The 27,646-nt window shown below is 35.3% G+C and overlaps 2 protein-coding genes across 3 annotated transcripts in view; one reads left to right on the forward strand and one right to left on the reverse strand.

Moving 5' to 3' along the window:
- The window catches only part of LOC142352139 (putative carboxymethylenebutenolidase), a 273,385-nt gene that overhangs the window by 119,001 nt on the left and 126,738 nt on the right, over positions 1-27,646 (forward strand). The window lies entirely within an intron of this gene.
- LOC142352134 (uncharacterized) lies at positions 904-27,486 on the reverse strand. 2 transcript variants are annotated; one of them, XM_075404517.1, is made up of 10 exons: positions 27,257-27,486; positions 26,454-26,614; positions 25,468-25,749; positions 21,717-21,997; positions 18,818-19,104; positions 18,090-18,307; positions 15,971-16,196; positions 15,433-15,741; positions 1,946-2,102; positions 904-1,536 (listed from the first exon to the last, which is right to left on the reverse strand). In XM_075404517.1, exons 1-10 carry the CDS (start codon positions 27,343-27,345, stop codon positions 1,255-1,257), a joined length of 2,292 nt encoding a protein of 763 aa, XP_075260632.1. In that variant the 5' UTR covers positions 27,346-27,486; the 3' UTR covers positions 904-1,254. The 2 variants fall into 2 exon arrangements, with proteins under 2 accessions (XP_075260632.1, XP_075260631.1); XM_075404516.1 differs by having other exon boundaries at positions 26,454-26,626.

Genomic DNA, 27,646 nt, shown 5'->3' on the forward strand with positions numbered 1-27,646 from the left:
AAAACTAAATGAATTAGCCTGGAGCTGTTTCGCAAGCGAATTGGTTGGACCTATCACTCCTGAGCTTTGATTTGATATGTTCTGTTCTTTATTATTAAAAAAAAAGTCTTTTTTTAAAAAAAAAAGACCGACTGATTACAACCCGATTTTTTTTTGGATTGTAACAGTCCAAGAATGGCCCAAAACTACCCCTGTTAATACTTATTGTCCGTTAAGAACAATTGATTTTTCAAATGTTGTAGATATAGATAATTTCTGAGTTGAAACTCAAAATAAATTTTGCATTTTTGATAATCAACGAGTAAAGTTAGCAAAAAACGGCAAAGTTTTAACTACAAGGCACTCTCTGCGGACTCTGAAGTAGAAATAGCCCCCCTCTGAGTCTACAAAGATTGTATGAGTGTTGTTTGGGGGTGTACTGTAGGCAAATTTAATCAAAGTGGACTAAAGTAGCTTATTTCGTGCTGTTGTTGATGAAAAAGGCTAAATTTTGAAATGTTTATCCAGATTTTTTGACCAAAAAATTAAATCAAAACAATCAAAAATGCTTGTTCGTCTTCAAAAATGAAATCAACGACACTATTCTTAAAAATTATAACAAATTTTAGCAAAATTGACGAAAATTTAGGCAAAAATTCCGGAAAATGTGAATAAAAACAACGTGAATTCACTCTTCTTTTCTCAGAAGTTTAAGCCTCGATAACTCCCTGTAGAAAACGAAAATTAAAAAAATCTTTTTAATTCCATATTCTACGCTGAACGAGCTTTCTAATGATACCAGTCTCAACTCTCTACGATGAATATATCGAGCGGCGAAAATTCACTGAACAAAAAAAAACCCAGTTGAGTATATAGTTCCTCCCCCCTCAAGAGGGTCGGAACAAACATCCACCAAAAACGCCATAACACTGAAAAATTTTTCACAATTGTTGCAGAGCTAAAATTAAATTGAAAATTAACAAATACTAATAAATTGAAATAGCTACAAGCTTCAACATAGTAATGCAATTAAGAAGCAATCTAAAAGCTAAGCTCACTACCTGGTAACAAGTCAAGACCACATAAATATGCAAAAATTATTAGTTTAACTTAGTTCAAATTTAGGTCCCAAACTTTGTCTAATCCCAAAACCACGATTGAAAATTCGCCAACTTGATGCTCTTAGTTAAGTAAAATTCGAAAATTCATTTTCTAATTGATAGTGTTCTCAAACTGCGTGTACGGGTTCATTGTTCATGACTCGACACAATTTGTTCACAACTTTTTGTCGAGAACTACAACTCCAGAATAACTTCGCCCAACTCCCATCTGAGCCGGCAACAAGGTCCACGTATCCGTTTTTGGGTTGTAAACTTCGACAGAGTTTAAATTTTGATTGCTATCGTCCCCTCCGCAGACGTAAAGAAGTCCGTTCACTGAAATAACTCCGGCGTTCCGACGCATCGTTTGCATGTCGGCGACGTAAGTCCACCTGTTTAGGTCTGGATTGAACCTTTCTACTGATTTCCGGATCATTGGACCATCGTGGCCACCGACCTAAAATGTATAGGTATAAAAACACTGCCATATACTATATCATATACTGCTATATCTAATCGAAGTTACAGGGATAGACTGCTTTGAAATGTGCACAACAATGAAACGAGTGACCCCAAATAATCTGAACAACAACCTTGCATGACTTTATTTCAGAATTGAAGTTAAGAAACGTTTAAAACAACAGAGCCTTCCATATAATCAATTTCTGGGTTTCATTCTTCTCTCCAGGCCGTTTATGACCTATCCCCAAATAATAAAATTTGGTATGATCTATATGCGCCTAGAGGTGTATAATCTATAATCCCACTATATTCCCACAATAGACAATATAATGCAGTCAGTATTTACAATTTTTGTAATTTCTGTAAGCGACGTCATCTGAGGCTGGTGTTTGTTTATAACTTACAGCATATAGGAATCCATCTAGAACTCCTACACCTGCCCCACTCCTCCTAGTAGACATCTCTGCCACGTGGGACCAACTGTCACTCTCTGGGTCATAGCACTCCACCACGTTCAGACACTGTCTACTCGCCCCGTCATACCCACCCACGGCGTACAGTCTATTACAGAGAAAAACGAAGCTGATAAAAAAAATAACGTTTAAGACAAGTAATTCCGACAAGTGATTCAAGTAAGGTATACTACAAGAAAGATTTATTATGGAATTAAGCAAGCATCTTAATTGGAACGGAACGTGCTCATTCCCGTTCATGCCAATCCATAAAAACTTCCATATAGTCTTGATATGGCCGAAAATAGCCGCTGTGACCGACGTGGTTAAAAAATGTTCTGATTCAGTCCCCAGGTTCAAAAAGATAGAAACAAATGTTGAACTTAGCGTTAAAACAATAACCTTAATGCTTATACCAAACATAAACGGACTAGCGTCGGATGAATTGCTCTCTAATGACAGGCAGGAGGCAATTTAATTTAAGGGTGTAGTTTAGATATTTCTTATGAATGTTAAACCCATCCCATCAGGGGTTCGAACTCGCGCTCTGCAGGACATGCATCTAGCATACTAACAACTAAGCACAACGGCTTTGATAATCCCTCCCTCGCTCAGAATCACTTTTATTTTAGCAACAAACCTTTTTCTTTTTTCGGATAGAGAGCAATTGCGGTCACGAAAAACTTAAGTCAAACGTGTGACTTCTAAAGTCGCTTGCAAACAAACAATGTTCTAAAACAAAAGTGCAAGACGGACAAGCGAAAAATTTGCATTCAAAAGAAACATACATTTAAAATAATTGCTTCTTCGTTCAAAAGGAAATAAATTAGCAATTATTCTATTAAATTTAGGCATAATGCACAAAGTCTTAGCCTGGCCTTCATTGTTTTATCTCATTTCTCTTGACTGGGGTTTTTCGATTCATTTCTTATTAATCGTTCCGTTCAAATTCATCTGAAACAGCCAGGTAATCAAAAATCAAACCTGAAATCGTGAAAAACAAACGTAAAAAAGGCGTAAGGCGAATTAAAAATACATAGCAGAAGACCCCGGAACAACTAATAACATAGACGGCAGATTGCCGGAAAACAACCGCGATAGACGCTTGTGGCCTTCCATGAATTGAATTAACTATAAAAAAGATACAGATTGACCACCAGTCCTTTAATAGACCACCAGACATTTTGGGTTAGATTCGGATTGTCATTTTTATGACACATACGCTCTATAAGGAAAAAGCATTATAGAACTTTTTGAAAAATAATACTCGAAATCAAAAACTCAAGACACTAATACTAAAGAATTAATTCATATAACTATGGCACTACTTAGATGTTCACTATTAACATTTAACTAGTAAATGTTAATAAAATTTGAAGTTCATTAAGTGAGTGCAGAAGTCAATTTTTTTGAGTGAGGTAAGTCACGCAATTGACCTAAAAGCATAACATACGACGTCACGCACACAAAATTAGCTGCAAAACAGTGAAGTCACTGAAAATGAAAAAGTAATTGTTTCACCCTGCGCAGGCAGCTATCAACAACGTCAAAAATTTGTATTGACGAATTGAGTTCAGGAAAATTGAAATTGACAAACTTCTCAAAAACTTCAAAAAAATATAAAGAAGGCATATTTGTCTTTTATTAATAACAAAATATTCACATGTTTGTCATTAACACCAATTCATCCTTACAAAGATAAAAACACATAAATTACAGGCCAGCAGAAAATCGTTTTGCAAACAAAAGATAGAATAAAACACACAAAAATGCATAAAAGATAAAAAAACCAAAATTGCGTAAAAGTTAGAAAATGCATAACAAGTTGGATAAATCAAGCCAAAAATGTGAAGGCAATATCCCCAAAAAACCAAACTTACGCCACGAAAATCTTCCTACTAACACAAAAACAAGCTTAGAAAAGTTCCATGGGCGCCTAAAGATTGACAAAGTCGAAAAAATACAAGAAATTTAAAACATGAAAAAAAGCAATTTTTAAAGAAAATTTGCTAAAATAATAATATCTCACGAACTTCTTAGTTGTCACACAAAAACCATTCAGTAACCCATATTCAAGCCGTCAAAAAGATAAATTGGCTCCTAAAGATTGAAAAAACTCAACAAATGACAAAAGATTTTAAAAAACAAAATGGCAAAATAAAGAAAAAATTTGGCTAAAATCCTCAGATTAATGTCTTTAAAAGTATTTAGTTGTCACAAAAAACACATATAGGATAATCATGTTAAATACAGTTACTTAGCAAAAGCGCGGCTGATCCGCTTCAACTTTCTGATGTCAAATTAATCAAAAGAAAAGTGGTAATTCTTTTATTCTGGGCAGGCAGCTAGCAACAATGTCAAAAATTTGAATTGACGACTTGAGTTTAGGAAAATTGAATTTGACTAACTTCTAAAAAAACTTCGAAAAAAACAACCGACTAAACGTCGGAAGAATTACTCTTGAACGACTAGTGGGAGCTCTAATAAATTGCAGCCTGCTTCAGTCGGGGGGGGGGGAGCCTAAATGGGACTAAGAAGTTCTATAGTGGGATTTAAATAACCACATTAGAGGTTAACATATACCACTATTAAGATTTAAAGTAAAAAATGACACCAGTTTCGGCGCACTTTCCATTTGACTTTTAGTATTAAATTGCCGCCAATTGAGTTCAGCTGCTAGAAATTGTGATTGAGAGGGAATTTTAGATCACGCGAAATGCCAAAAGTCAAGGGCGCAAAAGTCCCTCGAAAAGTCAAAATTGTCAAGCGGAAATTTTGCATAAAAAAGACACACACGTTTACAATAATTGCAATGAACTACGTTCAAAAGCAATTAATAACGAAAGCAAATTTCTCTTTTATTATTAACGAAATAATCACATGTTTGTCAATAACACCAACCCATCCTTGCAAAGATATAAAAAACAAATAGATTACAGGCCAGCAGAAATCGGTTTGCACACAAAAGATAGAAGAAAAAACACAAAAATTCATAAAAGATAAAACAAACTGCATAACAAGTTGGATAAATCAAGACAAAATTGTGAAGGTAATATCCCCAAAAAACCAAACTTACGCCACCAAAATCTTCCTACTAACACAAAAAAGCTTAGAAAAGTTCCATTGGCGCCTATAGATTGAGAAAGTCGAAAAAGTACAAGAAAATTCAAACATGAAAAAAGCAATTTTTAAAGAATTCCTCATAAAAATATCTCACGAACTTCTTAGTTCAGAAAAAACCATTCAGTAACCCATATTCAAGCCCTAAAAATGATACACTGGCTCCTAAAAATTGAAAAACTCAACAAATAAAGATTTTCAACAACAAAATGGCAAATTAAAGAAAAAAATTTGCCTAAAATCTTCAGATTAATGTCGTGAAAAGTAATTAGTTGTCACAAAAAAACATTAATCATCTTAAAAGGCATGAAAAACTTCATTTGCCCGAAGAGACCGAAAAACTGAAAAAATTCCAAACATTAAAAAAAATGAAGCAATTAGCAAATTTTAATAAAAGTTTGCTAAAAATCCTCAGACTAATATCTTCAAACTGTTTAGTTATCACAAAAAAATTACCAAGTAATCATATTCAACACCATGAAAAGCTTCATTGGCCTCTCACGACCCACATTTCTCCTGACCCGGCTTTTACGATTCATTTCTTATTAATCTTTGCGTTCAATTTCATCTGAAACAGTCAGGTATTCACAAATCAAACCGGAAATCGTGAAAAACAAACGTGAACAAGGCGTAAGGCGAATTAAAAATGCATAGTCCCGAAACAACTCGAAGAATAAAGAATGCAGAGTCCCGAAACAACTCGAAGAATAAAGAAATAATAACATAGCCGGCAGATGACCGGAAAAAGCCGCGATAGGCGCTTGTGGCCTTCCATGAATTGAAACAACTAAAGAAATAAGATACAGATTGACCACCCGTCCTTTAATAGACCCCCAGAAATTTTGGGTTAGATTCGGATTGTCATTTTTATTACACATACGCTCTATAAGGAAGAAACACTCATAGAACTTCTTAAAAAACCACTCGAAATCAAGACTCTAATACTAAAGAATTAGGTCATATAAGTTGGGCACTACTTAGATGTTCAATATTAATCTTCAACTAGTAATTGTTAATAAAATTTAAATTTCATTAAGTGAGTTCAGAAGTCAATTTGTTCATTGAGGTAAGTCAAAATATTGACATAAAATCAAAACAAATGACGACACGCACAAAAAACTTATCTGCCAAGCAGTATAAGTCACTGAAAAAGAAAAAGTCAATAGTTGCAAGAATCATCGATGAAGACGACGAATTAAAAAACATAGCAAGACAGTTCCTGAAAAACAATCCAAAGAATTAAATGAAAAACAAAGCAGCCAACCATCAGACTATTACGAATCAAAAGGAAAAAAGTTTCACAAATTTAGAGAAACAATAACGTCATACGAAATACAAAACACTTACAGGATAATGTTAAATACAGTTAATTAGCAAAAGCGCGGCTGATTCGTCAACTTTCTGATGTCAAATTGTTCAAAACAAAAGTGATAATTCTTTTACTCTGAGCAGGCTGCTAGCAACAGCGTCAAATATTTGTATTCAGGAATATTGAAATCGACAAACTTCTAAAAAACTTCAAAAAAATATAATGAAGGCATATTTGTCTTTTTTTATTAACGAAATATTCACATGTTTGTCATTAACACCAATTCACCCTTGGAAAGATATAAAAAATAAACAAATTACAGGCCAGCAGAAATCGGTTTGCACACAAAATATAGAAGGAAACAAATGCATAAAAGATAGAAGAAAAAACAAAAATGCATAAAAGTTAGAAAAAATACAAAAATGCATAACAAGTTGGATAAATCAAGCCAAAATTGTGAAGGCAATGTCCCCAAAAAGACAAATTTACGCCACCAAAGTCTTTCTACTAACACAGAAGCAAGCTTAGAAAAGTTCCATTGGCGCCTAAAGATTGACAAAAACGAAAAAGAACAAGAAATTTCAAACAAGAAAAAATAGCAATTTTTAAAAATTGAAAAAAAAATCCTCATAATATCAAGAAACTCTTAGTTGTCACAAAAGCTATTCAGTAACCCATGTATTACATGAATTCCTCAGATTAATGTCTGCAAAAAGACTTAGTTGTCACAAAAAGAAACAGTAATCCTCTTAAAACGCATGAAAAACTGCCCGTAGAGACCGAAACACTGAAAAAAATACAAACATATTAGGAACGAAGCCATTGGGAAATTTTAATGAACGTTTAATAAAAATCCTCAGATTGATATCTTCAAAACTTTAGTTCTCACAAAAAACTACCCAGTAACCATATTCAAAACCATGAAAAGCTTCTTTGGCCTCTAAAGAGCAAAATACTCAAAAATGACGAATTTTCAAAAAAACATGAAATTGGCAAATTTTAATGGAAAATTGCTTAAATCCTCAGATTCATATCTTCAAGAATAAATAGTTGCCACAAAAAAATGTCCAGTGTCCCCTCTTTGAGCCCCTGAAAAGCTTCATGGGCCACTAAAGATCAGAAAACTGAAGATCAGAAAATTGACAATCACATTGAAAAAATATAGAAAAATTGCAATTTTTAAAACAAACAGGGTAAAATTCCTCATATTGAAATTATCAAACTTAATTTGTTGTCACCTAAGACTACTCATTAACTCATCTTCAAGCACTCAAAAAGATTCTTTGTCCCCTTAAGATCGAGAAACATGAAATAAGCCAAAAAAAACATCAAAAACCTAGAAAAGTGTAAAAATCAGTACAAAATTTTGAAACTAAAAATGGATAACCAAAAAAGATACATCATAAGATTGCTGAAAAGCATTTCTAGCTAGCAGAAGACTAACCAATGTCAACTGAAAGTCTTGGGAAAAAACTCAAAAATAGAAAAAACATAACCGTTGATTTCGTCAGTAGCTAACCACAGTTTAGTGAGGCTAGCTTTAGCTTGATTCGACTCTGCACCTTTTAGTTTTCTAGTCTGGTTAGTAAATAAATCAAATGAACTGATATTTTGCAAAAACATTTATAACTACTTTTAATCTTCGGTGTTATCTCAAGTAACCAATCTGCGAGACTTGAAAAGCTTCGTTGGCCAGTAATGTTTGTTAAACTCAGAAAACAACAAAATATTGAAAAATTTTAACAACCGCAATCTTTAAAAAGATCTTGCTAAAATTCAAGATATTGAAATCTTCAAAACCATTTCACTGTGTCAAGAGACTATCAAGTACCCCTATTTCAAGCTTTGAATAGTTGCACTGGCTCAAAGATCCATAAACTTGGAACAATAATTTTCAAAAAATTTGAGAAATTAAATTTTATTGAAAAAATGCAAAAGCTGGAGTCATTAAAATGTTGATCAGAGTTTCATTAACTCTACAAACTATGCAGCAGTTTATTATCAATTCTTGGAGGAGGTCCCAAGGACCCTGGTGCCGGAAAAATGAAATTTAAAACAAAAATTGAAAAAATTGCAAAATTTTTAAATTGCTGATATTAAAATCTTGAAAAGGTGAAAAGGTTCCATTGCAACTAGAAGCTATGCAGTAACCTATAATCAAAAACTAGAGGAGATTATGTGGCTCTTGAGTCTGGAGAAACCTAAGAAACAGACAAAAGAATGACGAAATTTCAAAAAATTATGAAAAAAAATTGGCAAATTTCAATAAAAATTTGCTAAAATCCTCATATTAATATCTTCAAAACTAGATAGTTGCCACAGAAATTTATCTACTGTCCCCTCTCTGAGCCACTGAAAAGCTTCATGGGTCACTAAAGATCAGAAAACTCCAAAATTGACAATAACTTCCAAAAAAACATGTAAAAATTACAATTTTTACAGAAAACTGGCTAAAATTCCTCATGTTGAAACTATCAAAATTAATTTGTTGTCACCTAAGTTTACTCATTAATTCATCCTCAAGCACTGAAAAAAATTCTTTTTCCCCTAAAGATCGAGAAACATGAAAAATGCCAAAAAACTGCCAAAAAAACCTAGAAAAAAAATTGTAAAAAGCAGTACAAATTTTTGTAATTAAGTTCGGATTATCAAAACTGATACATCAAAAAAGATTGCTGAAAAGCATTTCAAGCTAGCCGAAGACTACTAGGAAGAAACTCAAAAATTAGACAAAACATAACAGTTGATTTCGTCAGCAGCTAGCCACAGTTTAGTGAGGCTAGCTTTAGCTTGATTCAACTCTGCAACTTTTAGTTTTCTAGCTTTGTTAGTAAATAAATCAAAAAACTGATATTTTAAAAAAATTGCAAATTATTGAACATTTAAAAGCCAAGCTTCCAGATTTCGCAGTGGAAATATTCAAAACTATTTTTCATCTTCGGTGTTATCTCAAGTAACCCATCAGCAGAGTTGAAAAGCTTTGTTGGCCACTAATGATCGTTAAACTCAGAAAACGACAAAAATATTGAAAAATTTTGAAAACAACCGCAAACATTAACAAAATCTTGCTAAAATTCAAGATATTGAAATCCTCAAACCCATTTCACTGTGTCAAGAGACTATCAAGTACCCCTATTTCAAGCTTTGAATAGTTACACTGGCTCATAAAGATCCATAAACTTGGAACATAAAAATTTTCCCAAAAATTTGAAAAATTAAATTTTATTGAAAAAATGCAAAAGCTGGAGTCATTAAAATATTGGTCACCATTTCATTAACTCTACAAACTATGCAACAGTTTAATAATAAATCTTAAAGGAGGTCCCTAGGAACCTGGTGTCGGAAAACTGAAAAAATTCAAAAAGATTAAATTTTTTTTAATAATTGCTGATTAAAATCTTGAAAAAGGTTCCATTGCAACTGGAAGCTATGCACTAACCTATAATCAAAAACTAGAGGAGGTTATGTGGCTCTTGAGGCTGGAGAAACCTAAAAAACCGACAAAACAATGACGAGTTTTATATGATAAAAATAATATATGATATTAATATATGATCGAAAAAATAATATATGATCGAAAAAAATATATGATAAAATTTTAATAGAAAATTGCTAAAATCCTCAGAGTCATATCTTCAAAACTAAATAGTTGCCACAAAAACTTATTTAGTGTCCCCTCTTGAAGTTGGAGAAACCTAAAAAACCGACAAAAAACTTCAAAAAAATGCAAGTTTTATCAAAAAAATTGCAAATTGTCATTTTAAAAAATTGAAAGCTGTTCAATAGCAAATAAAATTTTTTCAGTAACTTATTATCAAACCCCTAAGGACATTTTCTGGTCCCTGCGCTGAAAAGACGTGAAAATTGCAAAACAAATGTCGAAAACATTGAAAAAATTTGCACGTTTTGTCAAAAAATGCTAAAATTTGTGATGTTAAAATGATGAAACCAATCTACTACAACTAGAAACTATGCAGTAACTTTTATAAAACCCTAGAGGAGGTTTCTTTACACCTAGGAGTGAAACAACTTAAAAAAAAGACAAAAATTTTCAAAAATCTTAAAAGAAAACTGAAAAATAGAATAAAATTTCGTGTTTTTAGCAATAGCAATCGATTGTTCGTCAGTAGCCACGGGGTGGTGTGGGGGGGCAATAGTAGGGGCTCAATCTCTAAGAACCGCTCTGCACCATACGTATAAGTCTCCAAACCAGATTCTCTGAATCGCATACGTGAAGACTAGTGAGCTGAAAGGATCTAAGCACTTAATCCCCGCTGGGCGCTAGCTGTTTATCACATTTTTGGGGACAAAAAGTCAAAAACGTCAGACGAAAAATCGGTCCAGCGAAAAATCGCATACAAAAAATACCGACATGACTAATATAAGTGCTACAAACTTTGTTTGAGAGCAATTAAAACCATGCTTCCTAATTAAGACCTAGTTAACCAAAATACCAATTGAAAGTTCTCAAAAGAAAGAAATAGGTGCCCAATCTACCAACTTAAATTTAAATAAACACCAGTTTAATTGAAGAGATCTTGGTTTTCATTGATCTGGATGAATACTTCACAGCTAAAATTTAAAATTCACAGTGCTATTCCAGGCGCACGTGCTATTTTTTTACATATTAACGGGCTATATAACAGCATATAATTTGTAACTGGGGGTCATAAAAAATACTGGGGGCAAAACGGAATAGATCTGATTTTTTTGTCCAGATATAGCCGCTTAATAACGTTTATTCCAGGTTTTTGCGACGCCATTGGTCATTGTCGGATTTGACGGAAGGAGAACAAATGGAAAAATTCCGAGAGAATCATATGATTTTTTGGTCGCATTCCTGTACCTCCTCGGATCTTTTACATTTGTGCCACCCCATCAGCATAGTGGGCGCATATTATTTCTACCCTCCAGACACAATTTTCACAATTTTATTCAAAAGAACTAGTATGCACAGGCACGTGCTCTGTAACAAGTCGTGGATAACCTGTTGGGGACACAGAAGAAGTTCCATCAAATCCAAACAAGAATTCAGTCCATGGGCTTCTTCAAAAGCACTCAATCCTCTAAGTGTGTTTAAGCCGCTTTGTAAGGGGAAGATTTTTTTTCGTGAAACTTTTGAAAATTGTGAAAGCATATTTTGAATCAGTTTATTTCCCCCATTAATACGGATCATTTCCGTTTGTACCACCGAGCTTAGTGAGTGCATATTATTTGCAACCCCCAGACGCACGTGCCATAATTTAATAAAATGATATGTTATGCAATGAAACGAGCTCTTCAAATGGGGGACGCATAAAGTACTTGGGCAGAAAAGATCTGAATTTTTTTTTGAAAATTCCACGGGTGCTGTTGGTGGGTGGGGTATCAATTTCTAAGAACCGCCCTTCACACCATAAGTATAAGTCTCCAAAACAGTTTCTGTGAATCGCATCCTCAGAGACAAGTGAGATGAAAGGCTCTAAGAGCACTTAATGCCTACTGGACGCTACCTGTTAATCCAGTTTTTGATGACGAAGAGTCAATGGGTCAGACGACAAATCGGCCAAGCAAAAAATCGCATACAAAGGATCGGCAGGACTAATATAATTGCTACTAAATTTCGTTAGAGAGCATTTAAAAAGCATGAAAAACAGTACAATTTTGTGGTAAAAAACTCCAAAGGGACTTTTCACCTTGAACTTAGACGCTGCTAGCAACTTTAGTACATTGAACAGTAATAAAGAATAGTAAAGTCTGCTGAGGGCCGCTATCGCAACTTAACGCACGCCGAGCTTTACCAGTTTATCCCGTTTCGAAAGCTAAAAAGTAATAAGAAAAAACTGTGAAAATATAAAAACAAAGCGCACCAATTTAATCCAAATTCGTTGGATTCTAAAAAACCAAATTCTCTTCGATAAACGCCGCTATCGCTTCGCGGCTATTTATAAACAAGCGAAAACTGCATAATTAAAACAAATTCCCTATACTAGTCATTTAAAAAACGGAGAAAAATAAAAAAGGATGCATAAACAAAAGCAAGACCTCTACAATTTTTGAAACTGATTAAGATGTCAAAACTGAAATAATAATCCAAAACAGAAGGCTGGCTACCCCTTATTCACTCCATCAAGGACTAAGGACAACTTAGACAAAACAAAAGCGATATATATCAAGCAAATTCAGTTAAATAAGTTAAATAAAAGGAAAAGCAGAGACTCGATATATTTATAGTTTAATTAACAGAATTCTTTCCGCAAGTTGCAAAAACGCAGCAAATATTAAACGCTTTCCTATTTTTTTGCAATTGTTGTTCTGTAAGAAAATTCATTGTAATTGAGTTAAATGTTTTTTTTGAAAGGAAATTGATATTTTTTTTTTGAATTTTGGACTGTTTTGGCTTTTTTGGAGTTATCTGTCTGTTATCTGCCTGATCGCCAAGTTTTATCGAAATCAAAGAACTTTTTTCTTGGGCATTTTTTTGTTTTCTTTGATTTTTCATGAATATTGTGGGTAGTCAATGAAATCAAAGAAAACAAAAAAAATGCCAAAGAAATAAGTTCTTTAATTTCGATAAAACTTGCCGCTCAGGCAGATAACAGACAGAGAACTCCGAAAAAGCCAAAACAGTCCAAAATTCAAATATATATATATATATATATATATATATATATATATATATATAAATTTACTTTCAAAAAAACATTTACCTCAATTACAATGAATTTTCTTACAGAACAACAATTTAGTCAAGAGGTCATCATAACTACAAAACTACAAAATAAGGCTAAACCAAACACTTCCCGTAGATCGTAAGAATTTAGAACATAGCTGACAGATTGTCAGAAAATAGCTGCGGTAGCTTTTTTAGACCTACAGTCACAATTTGGCTTTCTCCGCTTTGCTTTTGTTCTTTCTCCGCTTTGCTTTTGATTCAGCATGTTACCCTAAAAACTTTGTGCTCATATGCTTCATTTCACATCTCACAGAATCTTATTAACCAAACCAAAGTACAATATATCTCCGAGTTGTGAACGATACAGCTCCTAAACGATAACCATTGAGATCAAACTGTGGCTATTAAAAATCATGACCAATAGCAAACCGGACAGTAGACCAAATTGATGTGAAAGGATAGAAGACGATGCAATTTTTCTCAATTTTGGGAAAACAATCGTCGCATTCATCTGTAAATATGTTAAGAAACAATTTATCTTCACGGCATTGTGGATTTTTTGTCAATAAATTTTTTGAAGACATCGATTCAAAAAAGTTGCAGCAAAGTAAAGTTCTGAATTGTGACCTTAATAAGGGAGAAGTACCCCCTTTTCATTTGTTTTTCACGTATAAACTTCAAATACCTGCCACTCAACGAAATTATTTGCGTGGAACAAACAAATATTATTCCTGATCACCATCTACCAAAAAATATACGGGACAAAATTTTAGTGTACGCAGCCCTGTTTTATATTGCTGCAGTTTTCTTCATTTTTGAACAAAAATTTACATGTGGCCTGAAATTTATTCAACAGATACTTCTGAGAAAAGTTAGCAAAAAGAAATGCGTTTTTAGTTTAAAAGATGAAAGGAGAAACAGTAGAAAAAATAGTAAAACACAAACGTAAACGAATTGCTCTCGAACTACAAGCAAGGGGTTCGCTTGGGTAGTCGCTAGCTTAAGGTTGGGGATCCTATCTCCACTGGATGGGAGACACGAAACGCGAAAAATCGTAAGGCCAAAATTTCGCGAAAAGTGGGAAAGACCAACAGGAAATACTTGAATACTTCGTCAGAGAACAGTTAAATGACATTTTCAATTGCTCAAAAAAAATTGTTTCAGAAAATTGAATTGCGGCATAAGTCTTGCATCTTTCATATCACTTTTATATTAGCGCTAAATTTCGTTTCAAAATCACTCAAAATGAAGAAACGGAGCCTGAAAAAGTCACTTGAGAAATCACCGAATGTTCTAGAACAAAAGCGCAAAAATGGTCCACCCTAAATTTTGCATAAAAAAGGATTCTCCTTTGTCCCGTTTTGTTGAAAAATCCCGCAAACCTAGTTAAATAGAGATGGCATTGAAAACATACCCGGCAGATTGCCGGAAAATAGCCGCCGTTGATTCCCATAACTTTATTGGGGTTGAAAGAAAAGAAAATATCAACAAAAATTGATTTTTGTATAAAAACATTTTTAAGTGCGATTTATTTTGATGTCATTTCGTTATTGAACATACTCCTGTCTCTCAGTGAGAGGCTACAGTGTCTAGTATCAATACCAATAAGCATTATAGATAGTAACTAAAATTTATGAGAACAAAGTTCAAGTACCGGGCATCTAAAAATGGGCTTTATGGGTTTATCCCGTTTCTATTTCTGACTTCAATTTTTTATACTGACTCTGTTCATTTTGAATTGCTTTGCTGAGCAACTGATGTTAAAAATCACTTTTAGCAGAATGGGAGAAGAGAAAAACTAGCCTAGAGAAGTCAAAAAGATATCACGCAAAATGTTGAAAAAGCGTCAAAATGAGGTAAAGCGAAAAAAAGTTCGACGAAGTAAAAAAACATAGCAGGACAAGTCCTGACGTACAATTCAAAGAATTTTCATTGACTAAACAGAAAACTAGACAAAGAACGTACTATGAATGGATTAGGAAAACCATTTAGAAAAAAATCCAATCCAAAAAATCGAAAAAACTGTAGAAATCAAAGTGAAATTGCCACTAGCGAGAAAGCGAAATTTTGTTCAAACCCCGTTTTCTCACTCTACTTGAAATTTAGAGCGAAAAAATTTCACGCCGCAAAACCACTCGCTTTTTCGCTCCACTTCCTGTTTCGGTGTGACCAAAATCACTACTCCAATTTGACTTCAAAAATCATGAAAATGTGTGAACAGATCTTAAAAAAAAAGACAGCGCCCCAATACAATTCAAATTCTTTGAATTGTAAAAAAATAGGAACGCTATAATAGCCGGCTGAGAAGATGAGGGCGGCTATTAATTACCATAATTGACAGTGATAGCAACTCACTTGTTATTAATCACTCCGACGCCGACAGACGACCTTCTATGTGACATACTCGCTATCAACGTCCACTCGCTGGTCTTCGGGTCATAACACTCGGCTGAGTTCAACCCTGTGGCTCCGTCAAAACCCCCCACGGCGTAAATCTTCCCATTCATCCTAGCCGCTCCAAGAGTGCTCCTCCTTGCTTCCATACTGGGAGCAGGTGACCAGGCATCTTTCGCAGGATCGTACACTTCAACTGTGCGCACGCGAAGACTTCCGTTGAACCCCCCACAAGCGTAGATTAAACCATTTAAGGCCACAACGCCTGATCTAATGTCAAACGGAAACGGATGTTACATAGCCAGTGGTAGAACTAGTGGTAGAAGCTAGTACGATATCTTTAAAATCAGTCTCAAATATTTTTAGCCTGGCGATGTTCGTTTTATAAATATCTGAATTCTATCAAAACAATATTCTAAGAAATGTGTTAAACTGACAGCTCGTCACTACCACGCCACCCAAATCTATAATTTTGCAGACAAAATTTTATTTTTCATACCTGCAACGCCTGCTTGGCAAATCCGCTTTCGAGATCCATCTTTCTTCAGTAAAGTCGTAACACTCCACACTCCGAATAGCCTTGGGTGCCTGTCCTCCAACAACGAACATCAACTTGGGCAATCCCAGGGGAGCCCGGGGTCTGATTCGGGAACTCTTGATGTTCGCTTTGAGCTCTTCAGTCGATAAATGGTACTTCATGGCCTCTATTAGGAAATCTTTGCAGCCTGTAAATTTAGGAATGAAGGTCAAAACCATCATTTTTTTGGGCTTCCTTCGAATCTGTTTTCAGATTAAAAAACTTTTCAGGTTTTCATACACAGATCTTGTTTAGCGAGTTTTTGTACTGATGGTGGATTGCACAGGCTAGCATAATCAGCACGACAACATGCGTTTAACACCAGTATAGAGCAACCGAAAACTTCTACGCTAAGATTAGACATTTTTCAAAATTCACACACAAAAAAGAATAAAAGTTCCAAATATAATTGCAGCCAAGATTGATTTTTGCAAAATAAATTTGTTCAATTTTTTAATGAAGTCTTCAGGAAACAGTTGGCAAACAACACTCGCAAACCACACAGAAATCAAATAAATTTGGAGATAGAACTTCTGAGCAGTTCAAAACATACCCGGATAATTGCCAGAAAACAGCCGCCGTTGATTCCCATAACCAAGATTGGGAAATTTGTTCAAACAAAAAACTAGGCCTAGAATGAACTATGATTGGATTGGGAAAACCATTTAGAAAAAATTCGATCAAAAAAATTGAAAAAAAAAAAAAAACAAAAATCAAAGTGAAATTGCCACATGTGAACAAAAAACCACTAGCGAGAAAACTAATTTTTACTCAAACACCGTTTTCTCAATCTACATTAAATTTAGAGCGAAAAAATTTCACGCCGCATAACTCGCTTTTTCGCTCCACTTCCTGTTTCGGCGTGACCAAAATCACTACTCCAATGTGACTTCAAAAATCATGAAAATGTGTGAACAGATCTTAAAAACATAGCCGGCAGATTGCCGGAATAGCTGCGAAATAGACTTGCGTGCCGTAAAATACAGATGGAAAAAGATACAGAAGTGAGTTGATAATAGTTATCGCCGCCGCCTATAAAACTTACAAGTTTATTTCTAAGGAGGTTGTTTTTGGGTGCAAAAAAAGCTTCCCTGTCGCGTCTCGAACCGGCGCTCTCCAGATTAACAGCCAGTCGCCTTAACCACTCGGCTGTCGGACCATACAATCTGTTTTCTTACAATCAAGTTTGTTTTAGGAACAGATTCTGTTTCTGAATAACCGCAATTTAGGTCACGCAGAAAGCGTGAAATCAAGCGCGAAAAAGCCATTTAAGCAGTGACGAGACAGAATGTTCTAGAACAAATGTAAAACGAAAATAAAGCGTCAGACGACGAAACAAAAAAAAACCAAGAGCACCGCAATATAGCTACGCTCAGCTTACAGCTTCGCAGCTATAAAAAGACAGCGCCCCAATACAATTCAAATTCTTTGAATTGTAAAAAAATAGGAGCGTTATAATAGCCGACTGAGAAGCTGAGGCGGCTATTAAAAAGTCGTAACTTAAAATGAAAACTATTTTTTATCCATATAGATCTATACCGAAATCAGGTCCGCTAGAGAAGAAGGAATATAACAATTGATTTAAAGAAAAACACTGTTCGAAAGATCTGCAAATTTAAAACATAGCCGGAAATAGACGCCGTTGATTGCTTCGCAAGAAAAAAATGTCCATGTCATTGATGTACTGATTGCATAAAAGAGGACCTAAAACTTTGTTCTGTGAAGTTCTTTGTTCAGCTATTTTAATTCACTCCGATTCAACACTGCTCATTTAAAGATTTGGAGACCTTTGTAAAAAGCCGGTTTTAGAGAAATTGGATCTCAGTTCAGTACATCATCAATGTCTCTTTGTCGAAAGGAGTTAGCTCTAGATCAAGTTAATTTCTCGAATACAAAACTTTTCCTCCTCTCTTCTCTTCCGAAACTATTCTCATTCTTTCTCATTCTTCGAGGCTTTCTTGTACAAGTGCACAAGATGGCAGACATTGATTCTATTTTACAGTATCAAACACCTAACATATATCTTAATAGTTCAATATACCTTCTGTCTTCATGAGGTGTTCCTGCTCGACCCTCTCAATCAGATAGTCCCTGGCCAGAAGTGGGAACCTAACATTTGACATGACAACAGATACCGATGCTTCTCTTTGTGCCCTGTCGTGGTTGACCCATGTGACCACTGCTTCAAACACCTCCTCCTCTGACGTCACACTCAAATTGTCAGATGCCACCAAGTCCGACAATTGCTCTGCGCTTAATCTGAAAAAAAACACAAAACTCATTCAGGAATGAACAAAATAGTTGATCAGCATTTGTTTAAAAAGGCTATTTGGATGATTTTGCAAGTGACAAGTCAAGATGATTGTTGTTGCCCGCATTAATCCATCGCCATAAGGAATACTGACGATACGGGCACTTACAAAAACTTCTTTTCATTAATATATAAGATACCCTTAGTAAACACTGCGAATAAATTAACTGGCCTTTAAAATGCTAAGCCAAAAAACTCATTACCAATTTGAAAATCTAAAAAAATATTACAGACTCCTTTTGAGCAACACAATATCTAAAGTATATATTCCTGATTATATATAATTTCAGGAAATTGCGTGTTCTTTTTTAGAATTTGCTTCATCTTGACAGATTCCGAGAATTTGTACTTTCGAATACAGTTCAACTTTTTGACGGCCCAGTTAATTCATTCAAATATATTTGGTGATTTGAGGTCGCCATGCACAGTATTGATAGATGCAAAGCTTGGTTACCAACCCTAGAAACTCGTCACATTGAATAACATCACTGAAATGCTGCTCGGCGTAGTTGTGTGCAGTAGCCAGCAATTCCTTGCATGAATGGACATCAGCGAAGTCTCTGAACCCGAGGCAGTTAGTAGGGTGCAGTTGACTTTGCAAGTACTCGCAACATGCATTGCGAACTTCCTCAATTTGGAGGAGGTTGGCAGTTGGAAGCAGGATCTGGACTGTTTCATCGTCTATCAGGATCTCAGAGGTGTACATGAACTCCAGGATCATTTGCACTGCTTGGGAGTCAACCTCCTAAAAATATGAAAATAAATGTATTCGAAATAGCATTATATCGCAAATATTACAATCGCACTTGTAACTCTTTTTCGTTTCCATTTTCAAGATTAGGATTTTAAGCGTTGAGGTGAATTAGTTGTTGTCTCAACTGCCTCAAACTTGGACTAATCTGTCACTCGCAAATTTTGCAACAACGCGGATAATAGTGAGGAGTTTTTGTCACAATTAACAATTTGTAACATTATCCGTAATTTTTAATTTTTGTAATTTTTGGTAAATCTTTGCCACCTCAGATTAACTACTTTCCGATACTTTAAAGCCTAGTTTTTACAAAATGTCTATTCTTTCCACATTTTAAGTATTTTTAACTTAAAATAGCGAAAATATGCAAACTAAAATACAAACATAGCCCGTAGATTGCCGGAAAATAGCCGCCGTTGACGCACATTGGGATTGAAACGGAAAAACAAAAAGCAAAGATAAAAATTGACCGACTTTTCTTAAGTTTCAAAAACAGTGCTCTTATTCGGTGTGCAGTTTCAGTTAGATTCTAAAACTATACATCATTCAACTTCTAAACTGAAAGCTAATAAGCTTAATAATAATGTCAGCTAGCAATCGCTCTAAAGAAATTTGATAACCTAATGCACTGACTTAGCAACCGGGCTTTATCGGTTTATCCAGTTTCTTTTGATTTGATCTTTTGACTTTGACTGTATTCACATTGCGCAATTCGATGCGTGTAAGAATTAAAATCTATTCAGTTGAAACAGTGAGTGAGGCAAGTCAGAAGTCAAACGTGAAAATCGTGAATTATGTAAAACAAAAAACGTGATCAAAAAGTAAAGCGAATTAAATAAGGAGAGCGCTTAAATAATAGCCGTTGAGAGGCTGACAGCAGCTATTAATGACATATACTCAAACTTAAATGTACGAATTGGATGCTTCTTCGAGTCACAGCTTTTCTGATAAAACGTCTACAGATATTTTCAAGAATATTCTGACCATACCCCGTTCATTTCCGGGTCAACTTCTTTGTTAATTAATTCTCACTTTCAGTACGGTTTTTCACAAGAGTCCCATTATTCCCCAAAATGTATTGTCTTTAGTCCCATATTTCCGAGCAATTTCTACTATTAATGCATCAATAAACACATATTTGTAATGACACACGAGGTCAAAAGAACCTACACGTGAGTTACTTTACCATAAACTAATTCAAATTAAACTTGAGTTTTAAAGCGCAAAAGTCATTTAATTGAGTGAGGTTAGTCACGTAAAATCAAACTCTAATCACGCAAATGAGCAAAAAATGTTGGCTGAAGAGAGTGAGAAATGACGTCACGTGCAAATTCCGTTAGTGAGAGGAAAAAGTCATTCAGAAGATTTGACTTTCAGCTTTCCTGTGTGAACAAACGCAAAACGAAAAAGGGCGTCAGAAGCCGAAACAAAAAACCAAGAGCAACTCAATATAGCTCCGCTCAGCTTACAGCTTCGCAGCTATAATAAAGTAATAATAATTCAATTTCAGAGTCAGGAAGACCTTGTGGGAGTCAATGACAGATAAAGACAAAAAGAGGGAAAACGTGAGGAAAATTGGTAAAAAACTACTTCGCAAAAAATAATTGTGGAAGTCAGTAGAGTTAAACTAAGAGAACCTCACAAAAACCCTAAACAACAGCACATCAGAAAACTTTATAAAAACATATAACACTTTTCAGCAGTTCTAATGGGTGAAAAATGGGAACAATATAATTACAAATGACGCCAAGATTCACAAATTCACTTAAACAATTCAAAAACAAATGGTATCTCAGTAAATGAAAACGTTAGTTAAAAGACGGAGTCAAGAAATTGCCTAAAATTACGCCACTCTGGAAGGCCAATAAGAATTTGTTATTTTCGAGACTAAGCGACAAGGCCACAAAACAAAAAAAAAACATGAAACCGAAAAATCAACCTTTATTTTCCGAAAAACAGGAGTCATAAAACGGTTACTATGAACTCAAACGACTAATTGAATTCACCAATTACTCATTTTCAACCTGATTCCATGATGTCTGCTATTAATAAGATTAAGTGATAAAACATCAATCAAACTGCACGTCAATGAGTTCAATCAGTTGCAAATAGGTGCCATAAGAACACATGTATCATATTAATAGCGCTTAAGAGAAGAAACAGTGAAAACAGCAGTCAAACGTGAAAAACGTTGCCGCGCGTGAAAAACAATTCGCATTCAAAAACTCAAAATTTGTTCAAATACCAACTTCTCACTCCACTTCAAAGGCACTTGAAAAAATCAGGCTGCAAATCTACTTGACTTGTGCTCATGTTACTACTCCAACGTAATTAAGATCGCCACTCTAATTTGACTTCTCACTGACTACAAAAAGCCAAAAAAGGGTAAACAGGTCTTAAAAAAGACAGCACACCAATACAATCAAAATACTTTGGATTGCAAAAATCCAAGAGAGGACCATGAATAGCCTCAGGTATTGCTTTGCGGCTGTTAATAACAAGAGATAACTCAAACATAAAAAAATCAGAGCGACGGGATGAAATATAATAGATCCGAACAAACTGTATAGTTCAAAAAGACAATGGCTGAAAATGCAATTACTAACGTGGAGCATGATCTTGTTAGAGTAGCTCTCTGCCAGGTCATTTCTGAACATAGCATAGAAGTAAGGACTGGAAGATGCCAGCACATTCCTGTGACACTCAATCTCAATTTCGGTACCGGCTATTCCCAAAATGACGTCACACAAGTGTTTATTCCTCCACATGTTGGCCAGTACGTCGAAAGCCTTGCTGGGATGGTTCACGAATCTTTGTGGGACACCCGATGACATTCCAGAGGAACAGTAAGTCCAGCTGCCAGATCCTGCTACACTGTATCGTGAACCTGAAGAACAGATTTAAAATGTGGAGTTTTGCTACTGTAGACCCCTCGCAAGAAAATACTCCCCAATGATGTTCAATAATGGTAATTGGGGAGTTTATCTAGCCGCACAATAGGAACCGGCTAATATGTGTATCGGTTAATAAAAAGACAGATTTTTGTAAAAAAAATATTTTCTGGAAAAACCCCATAACCTCAACTGCGATTAGAAGGAGGATAGAAAAACGAAAGATGCAACAGACGGTGGTGGCTTTTGAAAAGACCAAAAATTTAAGACAGAGAAACGTGAGGCACTAAATTTTTGTTCTCATTACTATGTGAACAAGCTAAGTGCTTTGCACTGATTAAAATTTGTATAAGTGATACTATTAACACATTAATTTATATATTAAATTACTTTTGGACTATGTAATTTTTTTAATATTTAAAATTTGAGTAACTTTCATCATAAGTTAAAGGAATCTGATACTTCACAATGCTAAGTGTGTAAAACAATTTTTTCCTTATAGATTTGTAGAATTTCGCTACGTTATTTCTGGATGCTTAAAGGATATCCAAATAGGGCAGACTTTCTTGTGAAAAATCTCCCCTGCTAGACCAATAGAAAGAGATATTCACACGAGCAATTCAGTCAAAATAACATGAATGCACAAAACGCAGATTTGAAGCAAGTAGGATGTCATTTGGTCCAGTATTACAATTTAAAGAAGTTTCGTTGACTAAAGAAAACATAACCGACGAAGGAGGATGGCCGAGGGGAAGTGGTGAGGGAGTGACAGGGGGTCAGACTCTTAAGATTAAGAAATGCCCTTCACACTATGAATCTATTCTGCTCAACAGTTTAGGTAAATCGCATACTTAGAGTTTAGTTAGGCGTAAGGCTCTAAGAGAGGTGTTCAGTCATTTAATGCCGTTCAGGATTTACCATTTTATTCCATTTTGAAGACAGTCAAATGGTCAGTCGAAAAAATGGCCGAACAAAAAATCGCATAGAAACGACCCCATGCCTGCTATAATTTGAACAAACTTTGGGTGAGAGCAATTAAAAACTAGACCAAAAAACTACTAGGATTGCATTTGGTAGCCCCTTTAAAAACTCAGGCTATTCAAAGAAGAAAGTCAAAGTTCAAATGGCACATGTGAACAAAAACCACTATAGAGAAAAAGATTTTTTTTATTGATTAAGGGAGCGAAAAATCTAGTCGCTTTGCGTCGTGAAATTTTTCACTCGAACTTTAAGTTAAATTGAGAAAATTTTGTTTGAAGCTAGGCCACAAAATTTTCATGCCACGAAATCACTCGATTTTTCCCCCTTCCAGCCTCGGCGCGATTAAAATTACTACTCCAATTTGACTTAAAAAAATCTTGAAAATGTGTGAACAGATCTTCAAAACGACAGCGCCCCAATACAAATCAAATTCCTTGAATTGTAAAACCATAGCTGGCAGATTGCCAGAAAATAGCCGGAATTGCTTCGTAGATCTGCAGTCTCAAAAAACAGTAAGACAGACCAAAAAAATCGTCTTTTCATTGAAGGATAATATGTTATATTTTCATTAAAAATCAGTATGTTTTTGCTGCCTCTGCTAGCTGCTCTCAAATAACCTTCATTTAGAGTGACATACATCTATTTGACCTTATCTCTTTGAATAAAAGAAAATAAAAGTCCATTTCAAAGTGGGGAAATCATTTTTGAGAGTGAGGTAAGTCTGGCATGACCAAAATTTTAATCAAGCGAATGAACAAAAAACTCGCCCCACTAAGAGCGAAAAATGACGTCACACACGCACTTCAGTTAAAATTGCATGAACGAATGAACAAAAAGCAGATTTGAAGTGTTTGTGACGTCATATGATTGTAACAAAAACTGCGAAGACGAAATAAAAAACATAGCAGGACAAGTCCTGACATACAATTCAAAGAATTTTCATTGACTGAAGAAAAAACTAGACCAAGAACGGACTATGAATCAATTGGGAAAACCATTTAGAAAAAATCCGATCCAAAAAATCGAAACTGTAAAAATCAAAGTGAAATTGCTGCATGTGAACAAAAAACCAATAGCTAGAAAGAGAATTTTTGTTCAAACACCGTTTTCTCACTACTCTAAATTTAGAGCGAAAAAAATTTACTGCCGCAAAACCACTCGCTTTTTCGCTCCACTTCCTGTTTCGGCGTGACCAAAATCATTACTCCAATTTGACTTCAAAAATCATGAAAATGTGTGAACAGATCTTAAAAAAAACATTGCCGGAAGAATTCCGGAAACAACTCGAAGGAGAAAATTGCCCATACTTATGACTAAACAACTAGCACAACTATTGTTAACCTTGAACTTCCACAAACGCAATCAAAAATTTAAGGAAGAATAGAAACGGCATTCAAAAACAAATTTTATTAAAAAAACGGGAGTTTTTTTTAAAAGAGCAAGGAAACATAAAGCCGGGTAAAATTCTTTTCGAATTAGAGCAATGAAAAGCTCTCAAAACAATGGGCAAGTCATGATAGAGTAAGAAACTTGTCTAAGACTAAGAAAAAAGAAAAACTGCAAAAAAATAAGAAAAATGGTTTAAAATTTCTCAATTTATCTGTCAATTTTCCTAAGAAAAAATGAGTTACCTCACTAAAACCTTAGCCAGCTGGTAGCTGAATTTTCCTTAAGTAACAAGCTTCTATTCAAATCCCACTTAAAGCATTAAAACAAAAAACAGGCAAAAACTCATTAAATTTCGTCTAAAAATCAGCAAAACTCATCAAAAACCTCCAAATGAGCATTTAACTCAAAATTAACTACTTGAAACCTTCAATTCCTATCAAAACGAGCCTGAAATTAATACAATCATAATCAAACCTCATAACCATCAAAAATTTCAGCAAAAATTTCAAAAAAAGCCGCACGTGAACAAAAAAATTCCGCTTGCTTGGAGAAAATTTTTTCACACATCAATTTCTCGCTCTCTCAAAAACAGCGGTATGAACAAAAACCACTCTCTTTTCGCTCCGCTCTTCATTTTTGTTCAGCACCAAAATCACTCCAAATTTTTTTAATTTCCCGCTTCAAAAATCACTCCAAAAAATTGATTAAAAAAGGACTTCTCCAATACTCCTCTTCGAGTCGTAAAAAGACAGCGCCCCAATACAATTCAAATTCTTTGAATTGTAAAAAAACCAAGAGAAGGCCAGTAATAGCCCCAGCTATCGCTGTGCGGCTATTAAAAACAAGAGAAGGCCATTAATAGCTTCGCTTAGCTATCGCAGCTTTAAAGACCGAAGGACAGTATGAGTACCGTAGATCCCGTAGAGTAGTCATAATCTATCAGGCTGAAAGAAAACAGTTCCAAAAATACGCGCAACTTTGCATGTAGTAAGGCACGACTTTGGCAGCAAGACCGCATAATTTTTCTTATCAAAGAGGATAAAAGAATTAGTAAAAAGCTCATTCACAGCCCTTGGACAAATTAATCAAGTTTAACCTGGATTGCCCTCCGACTCCGTGGCTTCGTCTGACTCACTGAACATGGAAATGGGCACCAATCTAGTGTGACCACTATGGCTACTACTCCCAACTTGGGGAACTGCAACTGCAGACGAGGTCGCGAAGTGCAGTTGTGTGGGTGTCTGTTGCACCAGGGCACTCGTGTGGTGGTGCTGTGCCATCATGCTTGGAGGCTGAGATGGCATTGGGATGAGCATGGGGGATGTGGGTACAGGCACCCCGCGTAGGGGACTGGAAGGTTGAGGCAATACTGCAGGTCCTGAAACATACTGACTTCATCAAGCAGAAATGATGGCTCTACTAGACGGATCTGCATAACATCAAAACCCTTATTGCGTTCAACTCACGATAATATGGAATTCCTCCAGCTAATGGAAGTTCAAAAATTTCGCAAAATCAAGTCAAGATTAGATGCGTTGTAATTACTAATTGGGATAAACATGAGCATTAGAACAACTAACCATCGAACAATGATAAAATAGGGTTCGATCACGTTAATCACCTGGCTTTGTTTCCGACAGTGGCATTCAGGAAAAACACTTCGGACAATCTGTTGACATAGTAGTTCTCGAACCGTATTTTATCTTTATGTTCGATGGTTAGTTGTTCTAACGCTCCTGTTTTTCTCAATAAGTGACCCCATTTAGTATTTGTCGAAGTAGACATTCAAATAATATCAATTAAGCGATACAAATCAATTACGTCAGTTCGCCGTCAACTTTTCCCAAAGGCATTTAAGATAACTTGACAAGTTTTCTCAATTCGTCTTATTTTCAGGTAACATGCAATTACAAAGAAACACTTTTAAGTAGCGACTTATAGACCACTTTTATATACCTCAGGTTCACGAGCTGATCTATTACACTCAAATGTTGGATCGGAAAACTTTAAAAACCGCAACCCATCTTGGAAACGCTATACTGTTTCAGACTAACAAGTCCTTTTAAAAACTACAAAATTAACCTTGGTGCGAATTTGAAGACGAAGACGTAGAAGGTGGACTGTTCACTGATGTTGCCAATGATACGCCAACTCCTGGCGAGGATACTTGAACTCCAACAGGTGTAGAACTGGACAAACAAGCAGCTGCAGCCGGAGAAGACGACGGTCGCCTCAGTTCAGTACTACCGGAAACACTGCATTGGGAAGTGCTTTCTTTCATCGAACAAAAACTCTGTATTTCCAATCAATGCAACCAAAACTTACAGTACAAAAAGCAGTAAGAAATGTGACTACATTATCATCATATGATACCTTCCAGAAAATCAAAAGAGCAATCCAATAGCTATCTAAATGAAAACTTTGAGGTGGCGGTTTTTCAAACGTTAAGCATTTTTCCAGGCTCCATGGTTGCCTGTTCGCAGGCTAATAAGATCAGACTTTTTATTGTAGGTTGAAACTTCTTGCTTGGTTGTGACCATCTATCTGATAATTTTTCACCATCAGCGCAAAGTTTTCAAATGTAATGTCTAAAAATACCTCTAACTATGCTATAAAAAATTATTATTATCAATACAAAAACATTTAGTAATTTGTTGGAACAGATTTACGGGGAAAACTTTTTGTATCTGTCCTCGCCCCCTCCCCAATGCCGTTTATGACACCCCCTACCGGTTGCAAACTCAAATTAATACATTACATTACTATGTGCAATAATCGACAGCACGGGAGTAAGGGAAAGCGATTATGGGGCAGAGTCAGGAATTCTGCTCAACTTTTTGAAGGAATTGGAAACAATTGAAAGAATAAAAAGAGGAAACAATTCCCTGGATTGTGACGAGGACGACTGTGCCATGTTTAACTGTTCATACTTCCTCTGCCGTCTGCTCGTGAGTGGAACTGAATTTCGATCCATTGAGGTCACTGCGTGAACACAATCAAACAACCACTCTTTGCAGTGATTGATGGATAAATAAGAGGATGTTTGCACGTGATACTCCAGCCTACGGTTATATCTACAGACACTCAATAGTGCTATGAAGGACCATTTCAACACCTGAAAAGGCAAATATTGATTGATAGCTATCACAACAGATACGTTCAAGTACTTCAACACAACAAACTCGCAATAACTTAACTCATTCACATTTGAAGAACATTACTGATACTCGTAAGATTTGGTTGAGAAACGGTTGATAAATATGTTATACTTTTTA

The sequence above is a fragment of the Convolutriloba macropyga genome, chromosome 13, assembly GCF_964194025.1.
Source record: "Convolutriloba macropyga chromosome 13, txConMacr16.3, whole genome shotgun sequence".
In the NCBI taxonomy this organism is placed as follows: Eukaryota; Metazoa; Xenacoelomorpha; order Acoela; family Convolutidae; genus Convolutriloba; species Convolutriloba macropyga.

Excerpts from the sequence above, each read along its gene's own strand:
- LOC142352134 (XM_075404516.1), bottom strand. The coding sequence starts at position 27,345 with ATGGATCGAAATTCAGTTCCACTCACGAGCAGACGGCAGAGGAAGTAT. Across the intron at positions 25,750-26,453 it reads GTCTTCAAATTCGCACCAAG|GACCTGCAGTATTGCCTCAA; the intron begins GTTAATTTTGTA and ends AGTATGTTTCAG. Across the intron at positions 19,105-21,716 it reads CTAACAAGATCATGCTCCAC|GAGGTTGACTCCCAAGCAGT; the intron begins GTTAGTAATTGC and ends TCATATTTTTAG.